The following is a 25,460-nucleotide window of genomic DNA, read 5'->3' on the forward strand; positions in this document are numbered from 1 at the left end:
AAATATACTTTAAATTTCTGATTCTTAAAAATGAAATCTTTAAAGAAAAAATATTTTAAGGCCTTTGTATTCCCCAAAGGAACTAGAAATTACTATTTCTTACGTAATAATTTGAAAATTTTGAACATTTTGGTTGGTTTCCACTTCGTCATCGCTAGACATGAGCATATTTCTAGCTGACCGACAGATGAAATGTGATACGTGAATGTATTAGAATACGATAGTCCATATCGTGTTCCTAACACAAATGGGTATAATTGATTTGTGCGTTACTGTATTTGTTCTACATCGATTTTTTCCCATTTTAGTTGCACGGTTAATAATCTTAGTTTCTTTTGGGAGATGGGAATTATCTGAAGTAAAGATTAAATAATTGAGAAACAGACTTACAATACTAGAAAAATTTTAGAGCCTATAATCGATCATAAAAAGTCTTCTGCAGATTTACGGTGTCATGGGGGGTACCACCTGCAAAGAAAGATTTTTCTCGGCATAAATATTAAACTTATCAATGTTCTTGGAAAACAAATGTTATATTATAAACAAGCACGAGTATCAAAATCTGAATGCATTATTTAAACTTAATATTATATTAGCTATATTTTAATGTCTATTTTATGTCTTGTAGTTCGCCTGTGATATATCAGAGGAGCCAAACATTACCGACAAATTTTCCCCAAATTCTATTTATTGTCCTTATCCACAGGTAAGTTTCCTTTTTAAGTTTTTTTTTTTTTTTTATAATCATATACGCTGAAGTTTCAGTTGAATGTAATCAAATAAAAGCAGGGAAAAAAAAACATTACTTAGGTTGTTATCTAATGCAATATTGCTTCTTATTCCCCAGTTCCAGATTTCTTTTATGACATCAGAAAGCCACAAATACATACCATCTTTTAGATTTGCTGCACTAGATAATTCGTGGAGTTATTAGGAGGATAACAGCACTGCTTCATTTTTTTTATCGGAATATCACGATTTTTTTTTTATAGCGAATGCACACCTTGTGAATGTTTTTATTTTTTCTTTCTCTTGAGTATCCTTTTCTATTTCATTAACTCTCCAGAGATATTCAATACTTCTTTATTGATCTCATTTGTCAGATGCGAGATAAATAATTCAATTCCTTTTGCTATCCGATCATTCTTGTGAAAGCTTCTTTGAAATAGCGCGAAGGAATTTTTCAAGACGGTATCTTATTTATTACTGTTGACATACCCAACTTCTGGTATTCTAGTTGAATAAATGCTTCAAAAGCAAACACGGTTCTGTTTTTAACAAAAATATGAGAAATTTTAATTTATTTCAGTGATTTAAGTAAAAGAAATTAAAGAAACATTTAATATTTACGTACTTAATGAAGCCAAAATATTTACTTTTCCGTTAGCAGAGGAAATATACTAGCGCCCTCTCTGGGCAATTTTAATATGCAGAGAAGATTGCGTGTAGATTGCGATATCTTGCAGTCTAACTTCATTTCACAAATATGCAGCTTTCTTCTTTTGTTTTTTATTATTATTACACAAGAATTATTAAATTTAAGTGAAACATAGATGTCGCTGCTTGTATAAAGCACAAATGTGGTCCATATGTAGAAATTTTGATATTTTTTATTATATTATTTTGCTATTTGTATGCGTTAGATTATTGATGTTATTTATTTATTACTACAGTATTTCGTCTTCACATGGAATCTAACGATGGTAGCGTGTGCTGCTTTTCTCAAACTAAATTATTTGCTGAAGATGTTCGTACTTGTTGTCATGGTGACATTTTACGTAATTCTCATAGACGTCGTGTTTGGAGCTGTGTTTACAAGGAGCGAAAGCTGTAGCGGCAATGGAAGGTAAAATTACATGGAAAACAGAAATGCTAACTGATAAGATTGCTAATGTAAATTTTATACTAGAGAAATGAACTTCTCCATTTTATTGATATATAAAATGCACGCGCTGTGCAGAAATTGCATTCGAGACAAAGGATTGAATTTTATAAGAGAATTTTATAATAAATAAATAAATGAGATAACATAGACCAATGTGCTATGGAATTTCATACCAAAGAAATTTTGTGTTTGCGACCAATATAAGTATCACATATACTGTGGCATTTTGCAAATCATTCAAAAAGTAAATAAACGAATTTTAAATATGTAAAAGCTATATTTAAATATGTAAATATGGTTTTATACAAATATATAAATAAACTAGATTTAAATATACAAAAATTCATTGCATTTGTTTACACAATCTAAAATGCAAACTAACGAAGTATACTTTGTTCAATGTTTGCATTTTGATTCTGTGTTGAAGTCGTGAGAATGAGGTGGCACACACCCTTTGCCTGGAAGTAACATAGGTTCGGGTTTCATGATAATGTGAACGACATCTATAAGGACTTTTCGATTGAAATGTGAGCAGCCACGATCTTTCTTCTCGCAAAGCCGTCAAACCGAATGCGAGAACCTACACAGTGAGTTTTAATGATACAGTTTCGAATTTGTCTATCTTTAGAATGGTATTATTATTATTATTCCTGAACACCTCCAAGGAGTCCGAAGACTCATCGCGGGAGGACACCTACAACTGTCTCAACTGATACAACTGTCTCAATCACTACACCGAACCTCTACTACGAATCGTCTCCATCAACGCCATCTATCGCCCACCTACACCACAACTGGTATTCTATGTTTGTAAATTGCGTGTGTTTTGAAGGGCCGATTTGTCTGTATGCGGGATGAAAAACCCGAGTTTCCGGGAGAAAAAACCTTGCTACCTCCGTATGAGATCGGCTAACTCACCTTCAACTGAAACAGTCCGCATAAAGATTCCTCCAGTCACGACGAGAATCGAACTTAGGCCTAATCCAATCGAAGGGCGCAATGTACCGTCGTTCTTCCAATTGCTCTACGGAGGCTATTTTGTATTTCGACATTCTACTGAAGGAAAGATACGAACAGCAACGTTCACGTTTATCCCTACTACACTTTTATTTAGAAATTATTAAATATGTTCCATCAACAAGATCATTATTTGCTTGTCTACAAAGTAGAGTTATTAACAAATTATTAGCTTGTTATATCTCAAGTTCAGAATATTTTCCACCACAACTCATGAAATGTCACTCACTGTTAATAAAGGCATTATGGAATAATTAAATATTAACTTGTTAAAACATCCGTTTCATATTTATAGGTTTTACAATTACAATTAGTTTGTTCCTCTAGTGGTGAGATTTTAGATGCATTATCAAAGATATGATTGGCATATTGTGAATAATCTTTGTGGGGCCTCCCACGACGAGTCTTTGGATTCTATAGAGATACATGCAACAACAACAACAACAACAACAACAACAACAATAAATATAAATACAGAGGAGGATAAAAAGTTGTAAAATGTATCGCACCACTCACCACTTAAAATTCATGCTAAAAATATCATGCATTTGTTTCTCATTTTCGTCATCAAAATTTTATAGATAGGATATTCGAATGATTTCTCCGCCTGAAAGATGGATTGAAAGATGGATTGAAAGATGGATTGAAAGATGGATTATATATATATATATATATATATATATAATCCATCTTGGTTTTACTCCATTTTCTAAGTAAGCAAACAGACAAACAAGTCAAGTTTGCGCCTGCAAATGTTGCAAGTCTAGCTGACCCTGCACGAAGTGCAAGACCAAGGCAACTCATGGTAAAAGTAAAATAAGCTCTGATCACTAATCTTAATATTTACCCTTAATGCAAAGCACATCTCCTTAAAAGCTCTGTATGATGCTTTGTATTAAAGGCAAGGGGCCATTACCCAGACCGGTTTCGACCTTTATTGAGGTCTCATTAGTGGGAACCAGGCTAGAAATAGAAATACCAAGATTTTAGTAATACAGAGCTTTTAAGTATTTTACCAGAACAAGTTACCATAAGGTGTTTTAACCTTATTAAATAAAAATCTCAGGAGGAGATATAAATATAGAAAGTATTTTACCTTGGGTATAACGAGCAGGGTCAGCTAGACTTGCAACATTTGCAGGCGCAAACTTGACATGTTTGTCTGTTTGCTTGCTTACTTGGGAAATGGAGTAAAACCAAGTTTAAAATAGCTTGGTATCTTTAACATTTATTATACCCAAGGTAAAATACTTTCTACACACATATATATATATATATATATATATATATATATATATATATATATATATATATATATATATATATATATATATATATATATATATACAGGGTGTTCGGGATAAATTTGACAGTTTCGTAAGGAAAAAGAAAATCTTCTTTGTATCTATTAAATTTAATGAATTGACAAAAAACATTACAGGCAGAGTTAATTACAATACTATCAACAAGATTTACTCAAAATAACCACCATTAGCATCGATCACAGCTTCAATCCTGCTTCGGAACCTCGAACAAGCTGATGCTACAGTCTCCCTGGGAAGAGCCGCAAAAACTGTTTTAATTTTATCCATTAACTGGGCTTTTGTATTACTGGAAGTGCGATTGGTGTCTTTTTCAACTGCGCCCCATACAAAATAATCCATGGGGTTAAGGTCTGGGGAGTTTGGAGGCCAAACATTTGGACTGGTGAAGTCGTAGAAATTTTCAGACAACCATTTTTGACTTTTCCCAGAGGTGTGGCAAGGGGCCGAATCCTGCTGCCATACATACGGCCTACCATTGGCTACCCTTGTTATCCAGGGCTTGACTACAGTGTTTAGCAACTCCACGTAGCCATCTGAAGTCAACCTGAGGCCCTCTTGGAAAAAATGCGGAGGCATCACATTGCCTTCAGAGGATACACATCCGAAAACCATCACAGTTTGGGGAAATTTAGTCTGCATTACACGAGGAATGTCCTTTGTACTGTATGCAAGCCATCTGTTATTCTGCGTGTTGTGTTTTTGATCCTGGCAAAAGTTTTTCTCATCGGAAAAGAACCAGATTGTTTGTGGTTCCGCAGGATGTTTCACTTTGCTTAGAAGTTTCTTCGCGTTTATCAAACGTTTTTCACGGGCCTTTTCTGTAAGCAGCTGACCTTTGCGGCGCTTGTATGAGTAGTAGCGGAGGTCTTCATTGAGTGCAAGCTTCATAGTAGAGGCTGCAACATTCATTTCACGTGACAAAGCCCGAATTCCAATGCCAGGGATCTTCAACACCTGTTCCTGCAGATTTGCGAGGAATTCTGCTGTACGAACGCAATCAGATCGTCTGCTAGGGATCTTTCTTCTTGCTACATCCTCGTAGTCACCATTGCAAGTCTCTAGTTCATGCCTGATTGTTTTTACTGTATTCAGGGAGCATTGGGCAGCAGTCGAAATATCCTTATTTTGATGGCCGGCACGAATCATCATGATACAAGTTATTCTCTTCCATGATTCAGGTGGGTTCCAGCTATCCATCCTTTCTGACATCTTGTATATGAATGAAGAAGGGTCCAACCTTTTAAATGAAGAGAAGTGTGTGTTAATACATGTAACTTACGGAAAAATATAATTAATTATAAATATGTCAAATTTATCCCGAACACCCTGTATATATATATATAAAGTTTCGGCTTTTTACAGCCTTCTTCAGGTGTTTTCATAAAAGAAAAGAAAAAACATTAAACATTGAAGATAAAAACTGTGAACAGCACAGGAAAGTCACTATACATGTTTATCGTGAAAACGTTGTAGTTAACGTATTTAAAGCTGTTCCTTCGTTGGCCACATTGTTGGGTGAGTGCGTGCGTATAGCATCTCGTGAGCGCCAGTATTTGATCACAGCAGAATGACAGTCTGGGAGGTTATAGCTTAAATTATTATTGAAATGTGCAGGGTTAAGAATGATTTCTCGAGATTCTACAATTTTTCTCTCCAATTCGTCATGGCAACGGAAATGTTGTTAGATCTATCCCAAAGAAGTGTATGATTATGGTTTTCATCAGTAGAGTCGGCCGAAACTACAACGTTTTCACGTTAAATATGTATAGTGACTCTCCTGTGCTGTTCACAGTTTTTATCTTCAATGTTTAATGTTTTTTCTTTTCTTTTATAAAAACACCTGAAGAATACTGTAAAAAGCCGAAACTAGTTGCGTGATACTTATTAAACCTTTTTCCTTTTCTCTCGGTTTATGTCATTCAATTCTTTAAAAAAAAATAAAATAAATAAATAAATATATACAAGGCCTGTGTAGCTCAGTGGAAGTGGCGCTTGCGTCCTCTGCGCTTGGCCGCTTGAAGTTAGACCAAGGTTCTAGTCTAGTCGCTGACTGAAGGAACTTTTTCTAAGCCTATCTTCGACCGGTTCCCGAGTTAGTCGATCTCTGGCACAGGCAAGCGGGTTTTTTCTCCCGGAAACTCGGGTTTTTCGTCCCGTAAACTCAAGAAAATCGACCGTAGTACCCACATTATTTCAGACAGTGACATATCTTGTTAGGGTTAGGTACCAAGAGATGGCAGCACTTGTTTGCCAGCCTCTTCATCAGTGGCTGCTATAATTAGTGATAGACATGGGTCAGCTATCTCTGATTGGCTACCGGTGGAGATTGAACTGCCCACTCAGTCTCCAAAAGCTAGATAGGGTATAAAGCCCTCGCCTACTCCCTATTAGGGAATAAAAGGCGTTAGTTGATTTTTTTTTTTTTTGATATATATAACTTGATAAAATATACATGGCTAGATAGGAAACAAAAAGGCTATTTACATGTTAGCGGAATATATATTACAGAGAAAAGGGATTTTCTTTTTGGATATACAATAGAAAGAAGACATATGATACATGATGTGTGGCAGAAAGGATTAGTCGTTTTAGTAAAAGAGTCAACATTACAGTTCAGTATTACTCTGAGCTGTTTTTGCACTTGAAGTGTATCGTCATCAGCAATCCAGAACAGTGTACTAGTTGGACTCCACTCCTCAGTGAATTTGGCTATAGTTCTTGTTTCTTTGTGATAATCATATTCCAGCGAAAGCCTGCTTTATAGTTTCCGATATAGGTTCCAAATAAGGCTTTGTTCCGATTTCATGAATGATGGGTGCTGGTTATTTCTAGTGTGCTTAAGGTAGAAGCTATAGATGACGGCCATGGCGCAGATGAAGAGTAAGTTGCAAATTCTGTGGCTGTTCTCTTCTGTATGAACTAAATACCAGTAGTCTTCTTCTTTGCTGTGTGTGGGTATGTAGTTACAGGTGCTACGATGATCACCGCAGGTAATCCAATTCTCTAAGTTGAAATTTGTGGAGCTTAGTAGGAATTGTCAAGATGTTGTGCCATAGCCTCCACTGTATGTCGGAATTTGGTTTGGTACACTTTGATTTGTATGTGAGATTTCACTGAAAACTATATGAAATGGACAGGTTTGTAGATGAGAGGGATACGGATAGGGATAGGAGACTCCCCGCTGTTTCCAGAAGGAATTCAGATTCCCTGAGTTGTGGCGATATCTGGAAAGGCTTTTATAATAGCAGCTTACATCTGTTGATATTTCTTTTCGGTTTTTGAGTTTTTCAGTAGCAGGCATGTGAATGTTTTCCACTTTAAGGTCTGGGTCATGAGGTCCCCTATGATTCTCATTCCTGCCTAATTCCATGTAAAGAAAAGAAAGTGCTGGCCAGGTGTGACACTTGACATGTTTCTGTTTGCAAACAGTGCTTCTGAAGTACAGCTGGCTCTATTATGATATGAGGTGGTGTCCCACCCTTCATGAACGTGACTGTGAAGAGAATTTTTCTCCCCAAGCATGGTATTACGTTTTCGCGTAGCAGTTGCAAGTAGCGTGCATTTATATAGTAAAATTTAGAACCAAAAATTGGAATTTTTTTTTAGTAATGGTGATCAGAGCAGAAGTGAACATGTGGAAACATGTTCACTATTACAAAGCTGTTATTGATTCCTATCCTAGTTTACAGAACGACGAATGAATGAATGAATGATGCAATATAATCCTGTAACTTAAATGTATTTACCAATCCTTTGCATTTTGTTGAGAATTACGTTTCGAGATACAAAGTATAGATCAATTTTGTTCCTGATTAAAATGAAATAAAAGTGAATGAAGAACAGAAAGAGGGGAAAACTAACAGTTCGATATATTTATTTGGATACATAAATGTACATATTTATGTACTTCGAAGTTATCTGTAGATGCACTTTCAATTAGATCGTTAGCACCAGTAAAACTGCACTTCGATATTCTGTAGACACAATTAACAGACTTGCTTGGTGTTTTGATTGCTCACGAAAGATAATAACTGTTTCATTAGGAAAATATTAGCATTAAAAGATTTTATCCCTGCTTCTTTTCTAGATATACGTTAACTACTGACCCATCATATGTAATAAACTGGCTAGTATCATGCTATTTAATGAGCTTTTTCTCCCCTAGACAAAACTGCGTCTCCATCAAGGCCAGGACGTTCGTGCTAATTATTTTGTATTTCTACACAGTAGCTTACCACTGCCGTCTGGTGAGTAATGTTCTCTTCTGTTTTGTACGTAATCTCCATAGTAATTACTCAATGATAAAACTTGAATTATTTATTTGTATTTATTTATTTTTTAATCTACTTTTATAAAACACAACGAAAGAAATATAACATGCACAAACCATACCATATAATTTATTCATAGAACTGCGAGTTTTAAATTAAATATCTTAGTCAAATTTATTCCAAGAATCTAATCATCATTTAGTTATTTGTTATTATTTTAATATTAAACGTCATTATATTTATTATATATATTAGCCATTGAGCCTTTGGACTCCTTGGAGGTGTCACGTGATCATCATAATAATAGCGCACTTGTTGCGAGTGCATTTCCCATTCCTTCAAATATTAACGAGACTAAACGTGGAGCAAATGCTTGTAAAGAATTTTCTGTCGGCTTTTTTTCAACCAGCTTCTTTTTTTCACTAGAGGACTTTTTTTTTTTTAAACTCTTTTTTTTTTCAGCAATATCCGCTGATTCGGTTCCTGAGATAGTCGATCTTTAGCATAGGCAAATAGAATTTTCTCTTGCAGGCAGAGCCAGCTCAGAAGTCAGTTTTTTTGGGCCTCAAACCGAGGCCCCGCACTTTCAAATTTCTAATAAGATTTGATCAGATGTATTGATATGGGAATATTTTAGTATATAACTATATGTAGTTAATGTTTGTAAATTATGTTTGATAAAATTATATGATTTTTCAATAAAAAAATTCTTTTTTGCAAATATTTTGGGACCCCATTAATAACTTTTTCCCGAAGCCCCGCAAAGCCTCCAGCAGGCCCTGCTTGCAGGAACATTTTTTTACCCTGAAACAAAACAAAACAAAAAAAATTTCCAATTTTCCCATAGAACGTACTGTTTCAGAACATAATACATGTGTTAGGATTTAGCATCTGAGTTCGAATCCCGTTTAAGATGCGAACATCCTTTATGAGGGATTTTCAACTGAAAAATCAGTTGTCTTATAATTAGGTGGAGAGTTCGAATTAGGTGGAGACTTCCAAAAAAACAATTTTCCACAGGGAAATATTTTTTTTTTCTTTCATCCCACACAACAGACACACCGGTAGGAATAAAATGCCTAATTAATAAATACAGTACACGAGTCTTGTAGACTTAGTCACTTCAACCATAATTCCAGATAACAAGAACAATGACCACTTGTTATCTTGTTGTCTACTATGTTATCTTTTCCTTTATGCTTTATGAAATCATTGATAGCCTTGAGTTCAGTTATCATTAAGGCTAAGTAAGGCGAACCATCAAAATTAGGACTAAACGTGTTTCATTTACTCCTATTAGAAGAATAAAAGGTGTCAGGTATTTGCTTGGAGTCAACTTACATTCTATCTTTATGGTCAGCTGGAAATGTATAAGGGATTCATTCATGGACAGATTTATGACAAAAGATTTCACAGAAATAAAACGTTTATGAAGTGAACAGATCGACTAAGGCAAATCGACTAAGGCAAGTAATTTTCTTTCTTTACATAAGATTCAGAAGTTTATTAGCTACAATTATTCAAGGGTCAGATCACTTTTAAAACGCCAGTTCTCCTCGATGACGAAATCTAAGCAAACCTAAACCCAATTAGTAATTGATAAGGTGACTAGGAGTACTACCTAGGACCACCTGGCGCTTGACTACCGATTCCTCTTCCAGTCTGGTAGAACGAACAGTACTACACTTTGTAACCAACAGGCTGTAGGATCGAATCGCACTTTTGTGAAAGGTGGAAGATAATTTTCATTGTCTAATGCAAACCACTACTCCCCCACCTACTTATTGAAGGCCTGAAATGGATTAAGAGAGTTCTATGTTCGGTCTCAGAGCAGAGGTTTGATTATAGCCCTTAGCCTGCTCTGAAATTCATAATTACACCGTTTTTGCACGTTCAGCAAAATGCGTTAAGTTCTTTGTGTGACCATCCGTATGCATATTGTCTTTCCTCTTTGACTGCAGTTGACTTTGTCGAAATTTTCTACTTGGAAATCATTGTTGAAATCTGTCGAGTCATCCAATTTTTAGTTTCAATAGAACGTTTAGTAGTAGTAGTGTAATATAACAAAACTATTCGAAATAGTACAAAGTATTAAATCCGCTCTTTCTTTCTCTCTCTCTGAACTAGACGGGAATTTGATCGACTTTATTAATACTTATCCCATGATTTCAACTTGGGTTTAAATCATACTAGTTTTAGTTGCAAAATTTGACAAGATACAAAATCACATGCTACACATAATAAATATAAATAAATAAACTGTCTATACTACATAGCCCAAAACGTTCTATATCATTAGCCATCATAGTGATTGATGTCACTATTCAAAAGAATGCTATTGTGAAACACCTTTTACGATTGTCTCCTGTACTCGTTTATCTGAATTACTGTGTGTGTTTGTGCGTGTCTTACGATTCAACGCATGCTCCTGTATTTTTTACCGGTTTTTGCAAACCTGCACAGATGTGTCTAACGCACCCATGGTTTAATCGATATCAAACCGATCAATAACATGGGGGTGTGTCGCTATAAACGTATTCTTCTTTATCCCATCTTCAGATAAATAAATCGTAAGGTTTGAGGCCACACGGAGGTAGTTTACATACACCGCGCGCTTTCTGACACATCGCCAAGGGAATGCAATATGTGAGTATTCTTACTATCACTCGTAAAACGTGACAGTCTTCCATTCTTCATAAAACGGTTATTCCTAATGTTACGCCAATGTAAAATAGTTGGCTCTACATCAATCTCTTCAACTTTTTCTTCAGTATGACCTTCAGAGTTCGATATCAAAATATTTAATGTCATACACGCAGAAAAATAAAACATACTACTCAGTAAGCAGCATAACGGTTCGGTTTTATGAATGTGGCGATAATCTATACGTTGGAAACCAATGCGATGCCTAAAACGTATCCGGACATCAGTAGAATTGTGATATGCATGATGAAAGTTCTATCAATACTATTGAACGTTAAAGCATACTAAACAGTCACCTTAGTAAAAAGAAACGGGAAGGCCTTCACGCAATTTCTACTGTCCTATCAGAAAGTTTAGACTTCTTCGTGAATCAAATAAAATGATCCGTAACAACATCCTGCCACTGCAAAAGATAATACTTGGCAACTGGAACCACATCTCGTACCATGATAGCACCAATTTCCATTCTTCTCCCAATCTTTCGGTAGCAACTGCTTGCCTAATGATATTCTTTCTATCAGCTGATTTTTCAATATTTTGGACAATGTAAGTGAGCAAAGTGTGTTGAGCATTTCAGAAAAACTTTTCATGTATTGGATGTCTTCAGACAGGGGAAGCACTAATTTATATCATTCAAAGTCATGAAGATACGAGAGAATGTTTACTTGCCTTAGTATTTGTTATTACATAAGTAATTCTCTTTTCTAATGAATGCGAATTAGGAATAATTTATAGCAGACTGAAATACGAGAGCATTCACAAATAACTTTCTACATCCTTTATAAAATTGCCCGACTATATAAAATGTACAATAAATATGACAAGATTCTGAATTTTTTTAAAAAAAATTATTTTGCGAATCGTATAAAAACTTGGAGGTTGGTCGTTGATTCATTCAGTTTTTTTTCTTTTTGTATTCTTTTTTTTTCCACAGAACTTCTCTAAAAGTTGGTGCTTTATCTTTTTTATTTCTAGATTAAACCATTTGCAAAAATAAAATAAAAAAATCACGCTCAATCCATTACGATGTTTACTTTCCACCAGTATGTGTCATTACAATGGGATTGTACGATTATTTAGCAAGTCGTTATTTAACAGTTAAATTTGATCATAGACGACGTAGATATGTTGTTATAAAAAAGTTAAACAATCCGGTACCCATGGTGAAACGAAAACCAAAGACGCAGACCGACCTCTAACACATTTAGCAGTAATTGAACTGCCGTCAACTCTCGTTATAGTTCGCTCTTACCGCATTTGTGTCAGCTGCTGTGGCATCGTTAATTACAAGTATACTTTGTTTTTTTACCATTGCCTTAAGAATTTGAGCGGTATACTAGTGGCTATAACTGTCACAACCCACTCACCGCTCATCACTCCCACGTAAAGAATCTAATTTACATTCCCCCATCCCCACTACCACTCTTATCCAACATTCAGAGATCAAGCTCTGCGAATATCATCAACATTTTTATCCCTAGTTGTTAGCATCCTTCTCACTATGACCACAATCATCTCGGTGACTTTCGTAACTGTTGCAATGTCATTTTATTTTCCATTAGTTCTAGGTCACTCTCTTCCGAAGTATAATTCCATCAATACAGTGCACTGCATTTCTTCTGACAAGAATACAAGATTTGATACTCGCCGGGATTAAACCGAAATCCTCATCCATCTACCTATCACACCGTCTCATTTAAATGCCTGAAACGGCACATTAGAATTCTCTCCTGTTACCGTCCCTAGCTTTACATTAGCTGCAAACAAATGAATAAAATAAATAATAGTCGTCCCACTCTGAGGCGCCCCACACATCAAGACAGCACTTTCTCCAAACACATCCGGATGATATTTATCACTCAGTCATTCCTTATACGCAAGACATTTAATCTATTATTGGTTTCCATTCTCTCTCTCTCTCTCTCTCTCTCTCTCTCTCTCTCTCTCTCCCTGGATTTCACTACCAATTCAAGTACAGCAAAAATCACCGCATTTATCCGTCCACTGCATTGGACAGATAATATGCATTGGACTAAAATCTTTAACCAGGTTACTGATAAAAGTTCATTTTTTTTATCCTAAACTCAAAAAATCGACCTTAGAATCCACCAGTTATTAACAATTCTAGACCAAGAGATGGCGACTAGTGTCAGCTGTCTCTCTTCACTGGATGCCGTATATATGAGTGATAGTCTTGGGCCAGTTATATATATGAGAATAAAAAGGGTTTAGCTGATTTTTTTTAGTCTTAGTACACACTACATGAAATTGGCTATTAAAACCAATAAATATTTTAAGTACTCGTATATTTATACGTTGACGTCGTATGTATGTAAATTTCATACGAGTTTCACCACATCAATTGAATAGGCTTGTATTAATGACGTCCACGCACTTCTTAGAGAAGACCGCAAACCCTTGAAGAAGAAAATAAATAAATAAATGGAAATCAACTCAAATATGTTTATTACCTGTCCTTAATTTTAAAATCATATCAATGTTTCTCACGTTCACAATTATAATTTGGAATTATGTTATTTCTTGCCTAAGCAAGAAAATTTGATTACGTTTTTAAATTCGGCATAAAACAATCCTTTCGACACTTAGTAAATGGTAAGCACTTTATTTGCATATCAATTTTTCTCAATTCATAGTCTTCACAATGTTCATCAGAAATGTTCAATATTTCTGATGCAAACCATACCTTTGCTGCCAGTTATTAGCCGCACGTACATTAGATTGTTCACATGAGTGATTTATGGCGGTGTTGTCATTACTTTTTCCTTAGTGCGCATGTCCTTTGTTTACCGACAACAGACAAATAACAATAAAAGAAGGGGTTTATAGCCCATCACGATAATTAATAATTTCTAACCACATCTCTCTGTACCTTTCTCCTTCAAGAAATCAATATCTTGCGATACCAATAGCATTTTGTTTTTGTATCAATCATTCTCGAACATAACAGCGTAGTCAGATTACAAACAAAACTAATTTTATTATCCCATTATTATAAAAACTGTTGTAACCACCTCTCCTCTACTATTGATTTCATCAATAACTTTTATAAGAGCGCAGAAATCCGATTTATTTTTGTTTATCCTCCAGATCGAAATTACTTCTCGTCTGGATTTCTTGTGGAAACTTCAGGCCCAGAAGGAATTGCAAGGCATGAGAGAAATACGTCATTACAACACGCAGTTGCTCAAAAACATCTTACCGGATCATGTAGCCATCTATTTCCTCACGCTGGATCGAAATAGCGATGTAAGTTATTCACCACCTGGTGACAGCTTTCTAAGTAAGTTTTTGTAACATTAATATTTTGTCACCGGAGTTTTTGCAAAAAATTAAGCAAAATTCTTTGAAATTAACTTAATTTTCTTTGTTTTACTTTGTTTCATAAAAAAAAAAAGTATTATACAACTCGGTTTATATTTTGTGTGATTCCCCATTATTTACTTATTGTCTATACTCATTATCATATATTATTCAGTCTTTTGTGTGCTCGCAAACAATTAATAACTACGAACATTTTCAATTCACTCCATTTCGTCTCTACAATTAATCAACTTTTACAAAAAAAAAAAAAAGTATCGTAAAAATAACATGTTACTCGTAATAAAAAATTACTGTACATTTTTTTGATTCACCAAAGGAAGCAAGCACACTTTTTAGTCCTAACTTTCAGAAATCGATTGGTTTCCACTTTTTTCATCATCGGAAAGTTGATGCGACCTCTAGCTTCTCGTGTTCAAAATCCTAAATAGTTACACGAGACGACGCATTTGTTTTGTGTTCCTTATCTCCTAACTAGTATATTATGGTGTATAGTATCGTGTGTTCTGTGATCGATTTCTTTGAGTTTTGGGGTTTATTCCTGGAGAAAAGCCCTGTAGATCTGTACCAATGCGTAAATTGAATTGGCAATAATAACAGTAACTTTTAGAAAATTACGTTTAATATATTAAGCAGCATGTTTACGTGTGTCTAAAACTTGAACAGATTGTTATAGGTTTAATTCTGTTCCAAGACTGCAAGAATCTTTTCGTGGCATATTTTCATCAGCTTCCTAAGTTACTTTATGTTTGATGCTGGTAAGTATTTCGCTCTTTGAAACTCGGGTTTTTAATCCTACAACTCAAAAACATGGACTTCAAGTCAGTTCAGGGAAATTTATTTCTGCTTATTACGTCAAATGCTTGCTTAAAGTCTATAAAACACTAGATAAACGTTTCTGTTTATTTTTTTCAAAGTTCTATATTTTTTTTTTTCATTTTCATCTTCTTGTACTTTGTACTAATTTTGTATTTTACTGGATATTTGCATTCTGGTATATATCCACTTTTTTGATTGATCCAATTTGATTTTTCTTCTCCACATTTAGATGTAATTTTATTTTTTGACTCGTTTTTTTTCTAGTAACTCAATTGTATTGTTAATATCAGTAAATTTTTATTTTATTCTCTTCTTTTGATGTCAGAGACCTTTATTTCAGAACTAAATTATTATTGTCTCTATGTTTTCTATAATAATTGCTTTACTGCATGTAGTATTGGTTTTTTTTTTCCCCCAAAATTCGTCTGTGTTTTCAACGCTTAAGGTTCCCATTTTATAATTAACTTTTTCTGAAACGCATTTTATGTATTAGAATCTTAATTTTGGGGTGTGGTCTTAGAAATCAATTAGTTGCTTTAAAATTAAGCTTTATTTTTGTTTTAAACACAAAATTTTAATGAGAATCCATATCTATCTTCTTTAAAAGATTTTACATTTTGTAACGATGTTTTCCTTTTTTTTTTTTTATTGTTGATGTGATATAATCAACTGAGTTATAAGTTTGCCGTCATTTACGGTCCAGCTGTATTTGCGGCTGTATCGATGAAAAAAACATGGTGCTGGTAATCATTGTTAAAATTTAAGGATTCTATGACATCTTTTGTTTCTTCCATCAATTCCAAAATTTCTCTTTATTTCCTACGTGTTTTCAGAATACCTGCATATTTTTTGTTAAAATCTCCTTTCTACCAACATGTCATTTCTATTAGTATATTCAATTTCAAATTCACCAATTCATAGATGAGAAAAATCATCATATTCATCGCTTTTATGTCCTTTCATGATTTTTACTATGATTACTCTTCCTGTTCCATCTTTTCTTCTGGAATAAAATATTCACAGTCTTTCTAGCTGTTAATACATACGTTTTAACTTTTAAAATTTTAACTAATGACTCTCCGACATACCTATAATAATATTATTATTATTAATAATATTCCACACTACTTACAGGCTTCTCAACTTCCCCATATTGGCTTTCTTAACTGAGATATTAGGACAAGTAGTTAGTCTTATGTCTATACTGTATATGAGGGGGCGGAAAGTTCTTATAAACTTCTAGAACAAAAATTATATTAAAACAACTGATTTAACCACAAATATAATATAAGAATATAAGTTATCTTCATAACTCTGCTACTAGTATGTTCTTTCTTGTGGTTATATCACTTGCTTTAATATCATTTTTGTCTTGTGTTTATCAGAATTTTCCACTCACCCCATCGTTCCTGTGTGTGTAAGCTGCATTTATTCTCCTGGCCAGATTGTCTGGTTGCTAGATGAAACTTTACTACCCAGGTTCCATGTTCATATCTTCTTAAGTGGTCTTTGGAGTGTTGTGTTGGCTGCTCTAAACGCGTTAAAATTGAACGTATTCTGCGACTGATTTGATTTTGTTCGAAATAGTTATACGTAAAATACTGCAGTCAGCTTGCCGCTCTGTTTCTAAGTCCCTTAAGGGAAGAATGGGGGGGGGAAAAAGAAAGAAATATCACCTCGAATACTCCCATAGAATTTGGAAAGGGAGCGAGTAGGGGGAAGAGAGAGAGAGAAGAATGAAAGAAGGATCTGGCTGGTCTATATGCCGCGTGGCAGAATATTGGGACCTGAGGTTCGCAGCTTCTGTACGCATGAGAGCTACTGAGGAAAGAGTGAAACTCACAAAACAAAGCAAATGAATACTCTATGTGACTTTTAACCTTAACCAATCTGCTGAGCTAAAAATCGTGTAATAAAAATTCAACTAATTATGGTCTGTTTGTGGGGGGAGGGATGCCCAATCTAAAGTCAAACATGAGGCTGCACTTCTCATGCATTTCAGGTCTTCGTTGATTTTTTTTCATATTAGTGCTTTTGTCGCAAAGTCTTTTTGTTTTGGAAGTGCAAAATCTTGTTTTCTTTGTCTACAGTACAACAAGTGATTTTTATCCCTCCCAAGTTTATTCACAAAGTCTGAAATCCTTCTAAGTTCTGAAATGTTTGACAACGTATGTAAGATTATACCGCTAGTTCTATACAATAAAGCATCCACGCTACAAGCATTTTGTTGCTTGTTTACTTGGGGTGGTATTGCTAAAAGTGTAGAAATGTTAGTATCGCAAGGAGTGTTCCATCCTCCCACACACACACACAAAAAAAAAAATAATAATAAAAATGAAAATAAAAAAATAAAATAAAATAAAACGAATGTTTATGTTAAATAATAAAAAAGCATATCTACATATATTTTATTATTACAAAGTGGAATCGTGAAATAAATGTTATTAGTGCAAATGCGAAGTAAATTACATTAATAAAACAAGCAATACCAAAGATCTTAATCAGAACACAACTGTCACTTATGAATTTCTCAACAACATTCACTAAGAGTGAGATTATCCCTCTCAGGAATGTACGGATGGATGTATTCTGTGGAACATTCCACAGGATAGAGGAATTTTAAGAGAATTGTCTTGAACAATGTTCTCCACTTTTCATAACCTTTATTGATTCTAACCGAAGACTTTTACTTCGGGAAGCTCACTAGAAAATTCTGTCACGGTTCGGTTGTCCACCTTTCATTTCTGTTTTCAGACTACTACTTAATTACATTCAGCAAGTGCGAACCAAAGTTGCTATTCTCAAGATAAAATGGAACAGAGGGGAACCCATACGAATAAATAAAACAGACAAAGTGCATTATGGGTATAATCAAAGTTTTAATAATAAGTTTTTAGTGTACGAACCGTCTGTTTTCTTGATAGTTGATAATTTAGATGTTCTTGCTTGCTGCTAATTTATATATATATACAGGTCCAAGGATTCGATACAGCTGAAACAATACAGAATTTTTATCATGATTCTGTTTTTGCGTTTGTAATTTTGGAACTGATAGCTGCACATGGCTTTATAGTAGTTCTGTCTTCAATCTTGATTATTATATATTCTTTGATATAGGCGTCTGAGTGCGTTTACACGTTTTCTTAGGACTGTTAGTTCGTTTCCACCAAGACACTGATTTTATTCCATCGATGTTTAGCTTCTTGGTTGTTCTGAGTGTTTGGTCGTTGGATTTTTTCGGACCTGATGAAAGCGCAGAAGCAAGAAGTCTATATCAGCTTGTGCTGATGCCCAGATGGCTAGGTTAGGTTCTTGTCTAAGCTGTTGTTCGCTGATCCTGTTAAAGTGATGCTCTGACATTAGACATGCAAATTCACTTTTTAATGCTTTTTTTTACAAATATGTCTAGATTTGTAATTTTGTTGGTGAAGTACTTGATGTTAATGCGATGGTTTATCTTGTGTAATCCGTTTAGATATTTGTTACTGCTAATGAAACTTATTGGGTAATATGATTGGGTATTACAGTCATCGTTTAGTCCTATCATATCCTATCCTAATTTACATTTACAATCGTAAGATTTCGGTGCCGAAGACCTACACATTTTACTGTGTAGGCATTCGGCACCGAAATCTTACGGAATAGGTTGGTTATTCCTGGAGGTGTCCATGTCTATAGAATCATGTGTTCACGGCCGATGTGCCCGTTCTAGGGGAATAAAAAACCCCTACCTCCATTTGACAACGGCTAGTTCACCTTTACTCTAAAGAGACGAGATAAAGGTTCCTCGCATCAATCGAACCCATGTCTTTCCGATCAAAGGGCTCCATCTAAAACTACGGAGGCTCTTTTGTTTAGTATGTGTAGGAAATTTTATGTCTAGAAACTCTTCCAGATTTTTACCGCTATTATTTGTGCTCTCGTTAAACCGAATGGACGTTACTATCCATTTCAAGAATTAGGCCATGACTGATGGTAAAATCCACAATGTTGCCCATTTTTTCTAAGTCGTATTTTAGGTCAGTGTGATAGTCGAGATCCATACTTGCAGCAGAAGTTTTACTTAATATTGCCTCCAGTTCAGGGTTGATTACGAGTATTGCAGTTCTCTTTCTTTCTAATTCTTTGGAAAATATTTTATAATTAGTTGGAAAGCCACATATTTTGTTGTTTTAAGATTCTCGTATTAATGCTACTCCTATATATTTTCTATTTATGAGTTCTGTTAAGTTATTTACAGCCTTGATTGAGTGTTGAAGATTTATTTGAACGTATGTGCCAGGGAAGTAGTGCTGTTTCTTCTAACTTTATCATTGCTTCCCATAATCTATGTTTTGAATTTTGATCTGTCTATAGTAGTTTTATATCGGGCAGTCTTTGATTAGTGACATGTGTTTGCAGTCGTTTTTGGTTTTGGCATTCTTGTTATGATTTTTGATAATTTAGAACCTCCGTAGCGCAATTGGAGAACGACGGTACATTGCGCCCTTCGATTGGAATAGGCCTAAGTTCGATTCTCGTCGTGAAGGGAGGAATCTTTATGCGGACTTTTTCAATTGAAGGTGACTTAGCCGATGTCATACGAAGGTAGCAGGGTTTTTTCTCCCGGAAACTCGGGTTTTTCATCCCGCATACAGACAAATCGGCCGTTCAGAACACGCGCAATTTACAGACAAAAAATACTAGTTGTGGTGTTGGGCGGTAGATGGCGTTCATGGAGATGATTGGTAGTTGTGGTGGAGACCGTTGTATAGTAGGTGTCCTCCTGCGATGAGTCTTCGGACTCCTTGGAGGTGTCACGAATAATAATAATAATAATACACTTCATCTCGGACTCATTCCTAGCACTCGCTGAACTTGTGTTCCTTGGAGTAGAACGAACAGTCCCCTACAGTCTCGTGCATGATGGTGAAACTTATTGTAGCTAAAGCACCTCAAAACACTTACGTAGTCTGCGCAATGGCAAATTCTCCACAGATGTTAACACCGGTTTTCAGCAATTTGGTCTTCACCGTTGGACTGACTTTAAAAATTAAATTTTTCTTGTTCGGTTTTTTTTTTTTTAATTATTATTTGTCTTGATGAATTTTATCATCTTTGTATCGCCACTGACGAGTTCTTCGTTCTGCATGCGGATTGAGTCAATTGCATTTTCGTATCGATTTCACTGTGGAATATCATATATAATTAGCCTTGGGAGATGTTTCTTACTGGGATTTGCTCCTAACGTTATACATTCCTTAGAGATTTCGTTAGGTAGCAATTCTTTGTCGGTCTTTTCTTTGGATTCAATTAAGACTCCTCCGTTATTAAAACCTTTCATTTTTGTGATTCTGATTGTGACTTTTCTTGGGTCTATTTTTTATTTCATGATATTTTTGGTTTCTTCGCTGTTTAGTTGAGCTGTCGGTTTCACTATTAATTTATAGCAAGGATTGTTTTCAGATCCGTCTTTGTTTTTGCCATTGTTTTTAACGACTTGCTAGTATAGTAGTAGGCTGAGCCAGAGGCGTTGCTGAGGGGGGGGCGCCCCTGGCGCGGCACTTTGAACCTTTTCGAACTTTTGCAGTTAATTCTAAAATAGTCTCGAGAACTCATTTCCAAATATTGTAATACTACTGCGAATTTTCTTCACAATTGCTGTGAGTGTAGCTAGTCGTGAGAGGAGTTTTTATAAATAAAATTGATTAAGAATTACCTACATTACTATGAAATAGACTTCGTCAATGTCATCGACGATTTTGCTAACAGAAAAGCAAGAACGATAACATTTTAGAATGTTGGAATTAAAGTTTTACTTCAAAAATAAACATGGTGTTTTAATTTATTTACCTATACGTCGTTTTGACTTTTTGTAGTATTTCTTGGTGTGTTTTGAGAGGGGAAGCAAACTGAGGGATTGCCTCGGGTGGCAAAAGCTCTAGCTACACCACTGGGTTGAGCTAAGTTAAATTGTTTATTTTTGTTTGTAGTAGACTGTAGTTCTTTTGATACTTTTGTTTCATTTTTCATTTTATTGAATACCTTCGGTTAGTTTGCTCACTGCAGCTAGTATGTCCTTTTTTAAATCATTTCTTAAATTATTGCTATCTTTGGTAACGTTACGCAGCAAATCTTTTTCGAACTCTAATTCGTCCCGTGCGCCATCTTAGTGTTAATAAAAGTTGTACTATAACTTTCCTATTGAACTGCTAAGTTTTCCAAGGTACAAAGGTTTTTTCACTTCTAGAAACAAGCAGCAAAACTTGCAGTTTTGCTGCTTGTTTCTAGAAGTGACATTTAGACTTCAGAGAATTGTTCCTTGTGATCTTTGTATCTTCCAGTGGCAGCAGTGGTTGGGGGAGGGGAGGGGTTGCCCTTGCTATAGCAGTTAATCCTATTATGAGAAGAACGTTGTCTTTAAGGGAGCTGAAGCCTGAACAATGGATACAGTCTGACCAGCAGCATTCGGTCCAAAAGGATAGAGAAAAAAAAATCACTCACACGCTTAGAACTTAAATACTATGGAGTATTTAAATACTCACTGTTAGAAAGAGCACTGTACAAGCTATCAGTCGGCACTAGTGACATCCAGTTTTCCGGTTTGATACCGCACAACATCAAGGTAAAATGAGAAGCGATCTCCGGCACGTCCGAGCATACTTGTTGTTGTTGTCGTTTGTGTGTGCGCGCACACATAAATATTATTAAAAATAGTGTCAATGTACTAATCGACAGAGAGCCCCCATCTAATAAACTACACATCGGAACTAAGCCAAGAACTTGATTCCTTAAAACTACAGTACGAATTTTTAAATCATCAAAGATATAAAGATCTTGTCATAGACGCCATCCCTGAAACTGTACCTACAAAAAAACCCTAAGAAATGTAGTTTTAAAGTTGGAAAACGCTACTCGAACTCCTTTAGAGCTTAACCATATTCCGACCGTAAAACGGCTGCCTCCTCCCCTCAAAAAAAAAAAAAAAAAAAATAATAATAAATAAATAAAAATAAATAAAATGCAATAAACAAAGCTTGTCGCGAGCCGCTCCTGTTATAGTTCTTATATGTTCACAAGAAAATTTCATAAAAGCTAGCAGAATGAAAAAGGCCAGTTGCCAAGGGTATAAACGTCTACCAAGATATGTCAATTTTCATTTCGAAATATTTGACATTTTTCTAACGGATTTGACGTTCCCGGCAAGAAAAGCAAAAACAGAAAAAAATTATGGATCAGAGATGCAAAGATACTCTTGAGAGTCATAAAATTCCAAGTTTATATAAATCAAAAATTCAGTGGACATAAACAGGCTCTCATAGCAAAAGTAGACGTTCAACCATACGGAAAAAGAAGATGGCAGAACAAAAACAAATATGAACCACCAAGGAGATTTAATAATACCAGAATATAGAATCTTCTTTACTCGATCAGTGCATTGCTTCTCAGCATTGGAGAGTGAGGAGGCTCTCTATTCTGTGCATAAACATTAGAAGCATCCAAAATCACTGACTGACTTATGTTAGAGGCTTATCTGAGGGATCATATTGACGTCATTGATCTATTGGTCTAACTGAATTACCCGCCACTAGCAACGAAGCAACTAGCTGCCAAATTCCATCCTTGCTTCCAACAGCATGGATTGGAATAGCAAAAATACCGGCAACAAATATATATTTTTTTTTCAATTGCAAGTGATTAGGCGATCTCATACAAAGGTGGCAGGATTTTTCATCCGGGAACTTGGATTTATCATCCCCTCTAAACAGACAATGCAGATCTGCCCTATCATAAGCAGCGTAATGTTTCTATGAAGCCAAGTGACTTGGCAGTGAAAAGTCATTCAACCTAATACGAAAAGGAAGACGGGATGGGTTCGCCAAATAGCTATACACCAGCAGTCATAAAATGCAAACTAGCATATTATTATTTCAGTGCTTTAAAACTGCATATCACAACTGAAATCCGTATCTGAAATGTAATACGACGAAAAGAATACTAAACAAAGAAATAGAAGAAATAAAAAAAACAGTGATGGTATAACTGGATTGGGTAGATATTTTATACTGAAACAGTAAACTCACACTGTGGAAATATATTTAAAACTACCAGCGTTTAAAAATGTAAATACCATATATATATATATATTTCTGGTGAGAAATACTTTTTGGCCAGTTTGCCTGTCCTGGGGGGGGGGGACGAAAAACCGATTTCTGGGTGGACAAACCTCCCTACGTACGTATGAGGCCGGAGCTGCAGATTTTCTTTCGACTAACTCACCTTTAGTCGAAAGAGACTAGAAACCGGTCCCGAGCCCGGATAAAATTGAGGGATTGGGGAAAGCAATGGTCTTTTTGGCCTTCATCATTTCGGTCAGAAACCAGTGAAATTTTTAATAATTATTAGTCTTATATTAACAAAAACTACAGTTGCTGTTGATACGCGCAGATATATTGTAAAAATAAACTGATTTTGTATACGTTTCTCTGGATAGTGACTAAAAGTTGCTTTAGGAAGATAAACGTACTTAAAGAATATAGATATAAATAAATAAAAAACTGCAGCAGATTTTCTGAAGCATATAACATTAATAATGACGTAAGTCAGTCAATCACGCCATTTGACACATCAGTCGTAAAATGTTCATTTCTATGGTTGATATAATGGAAGTCTGATAAGTTATAGGGGTGCTTCAGGTTCAAAGCTGTATAACTGAGAGGAGACCTCCACATAGCCTTTAAAGGAATGCGGAGAACCGACCAGGGCTTCTGACCTAATGTCCAATCCTCACCTTCTCGTGGTGCACCCTGTTCGGTATCTACTTAGATACTGAACAAACGAGGATGGGCTGGCAATTCGGGATTAATCCGACCAAATTGTATTCTTATTGGTTAAACCAAAATAAAAAATGATGGTACAACATGACAAAATTTCATGCCGGCTGGGGCGTCGCCCAGTTAAACAAGGCCCCCGTTGTTTTCGCCAGGGAAACAGGGCGAACAGCGAAAAGTCAGCTACTGGAACAAATCTGAAAACAAACCCCAACTCAACATCACCAGAGTTAAAGATCGGTACTATCAACGTAAGAAGCCTGAATGGCAAAGAAATGGAGCTAGCTGAGGGATTAGATAAGTACCAGATCGACATAATAGGGGTGACTGAAACAAAAAAGACCAAAACTGGTGAGATCTTTCTGAGCAATAAATACAAAATGTTATATTCAGGCAATGACAATCAAGGAAAAGAAGGAGTAGCCATAGTATTCAACACAAAATATGAGGCTAATCTTCTTGAATGGCAGTCAGTCTCAAGTAGAGTAATGTGGGCAAATATGAGAATGGGGAACTGGACAATGAGACTTATTTGTGCCTATGGTCCCACAGAAGGTTCTACTAAGGTAGAAGTGGAGGAATTTTTTGACGCTTTAGAAAAAGCAACTGACACAATGAAAAAGGAAAAGTTGGTCCTTGTTGGGGATCTAAATAGCAGAGTAGGAAATGATTGTGAGACATATAAAAATATTTTGGGAAAATTTGGAGAAAAGAGCAAAGCTAATAATAATGGCAAATATCTGTTGGATTTCTGCTCAGGACATGGACTGGTTATTACTAACACCATGTTCCAACATAAAAATGTGCACAAATTCACATGGAGAGAAGAGGCTAGGAATAAGAAAAGTATCATTGACTATGTTATTGTTGATAGTGATGTTTTCTCCCTGGTGCAGGACACCAGAGTGTACAGAGGATTTGAAATTGGAAGTGATCACTATTTAGTCTTGAGCAGGATAAAATTGAATTTCATATTGAAAAGAATAACATGTAAGAAAGTTTTAAAGCGAATAAAAGTTGAGCAGCTCTCAGATGTGAACTGTAGACTAAAATACAGAAAGATTATTGAAAATAAAATAAAAGAGTTTGAGAACAGGAATCAAACCTTGGAGATTCAGTGGCAAACTCTGAAGAAAACATTGATTGATTCTGCCAGAGAGGCATGTGGTGAGGTTGTGTGCAAGGATAAAAAAATCAGAACTCCCTGGTGGACACAGGAAGTTAAAGAGGCAGTGAAGGAAAAGAAGAAAGCATATCAAAAGTTCCTGGCAAATAAGTCAGCTTTTACTCT

The 25,460-nt window shown here is 35.4% G+C and overlaps 1 protein-coding gene across 1 annotated transcript in view; it reads left to right on the top strand.

The window, feature by feature from the left end:
• The window catches only part of LOC150106929 (adenylate cyclase type 8-like), a 131,820-nt gene that overhangs the window by 70,312 nt on the left and 36,048 nt on the right, over window positions 1-25,460 (top strand). The window contains exons 13-16 of the mRNA XM_090393508.1: window positions 629-706; window positions 1,674-1,846; window positions 8,393-8,474; window positions 14,310-14,468. Coding sequence (XP_090249634.1) covers window positions 629-706; window positions 1,674-1,846; window positions 8,393-8,474; window positions 14,310-14,468 — 492 coding nt within the window. The remainder of the gene's footprint in view (window positions 1-628; window positions 707-1,673; window positions 1,847-8,392; window positions 8,475-14,309; window positions 14,469-25,460) is intronic.

The sequence above is a fragment of the Typopeltis vanoorti genome, chromosome 5, assembly GCF_054136105.1.
Source record: "Typopeltis vanoorti isolate ZY-2024b chromosome 5, IOZ_Tvanoo_1.0, whole genome shotgun sequence".
NCBI lineage: Eukaryota > Metazoa > Arthropoda > Arachnida > Uropygi > Thelyphonidae > Typopeltis > Typopeltis vanoorti.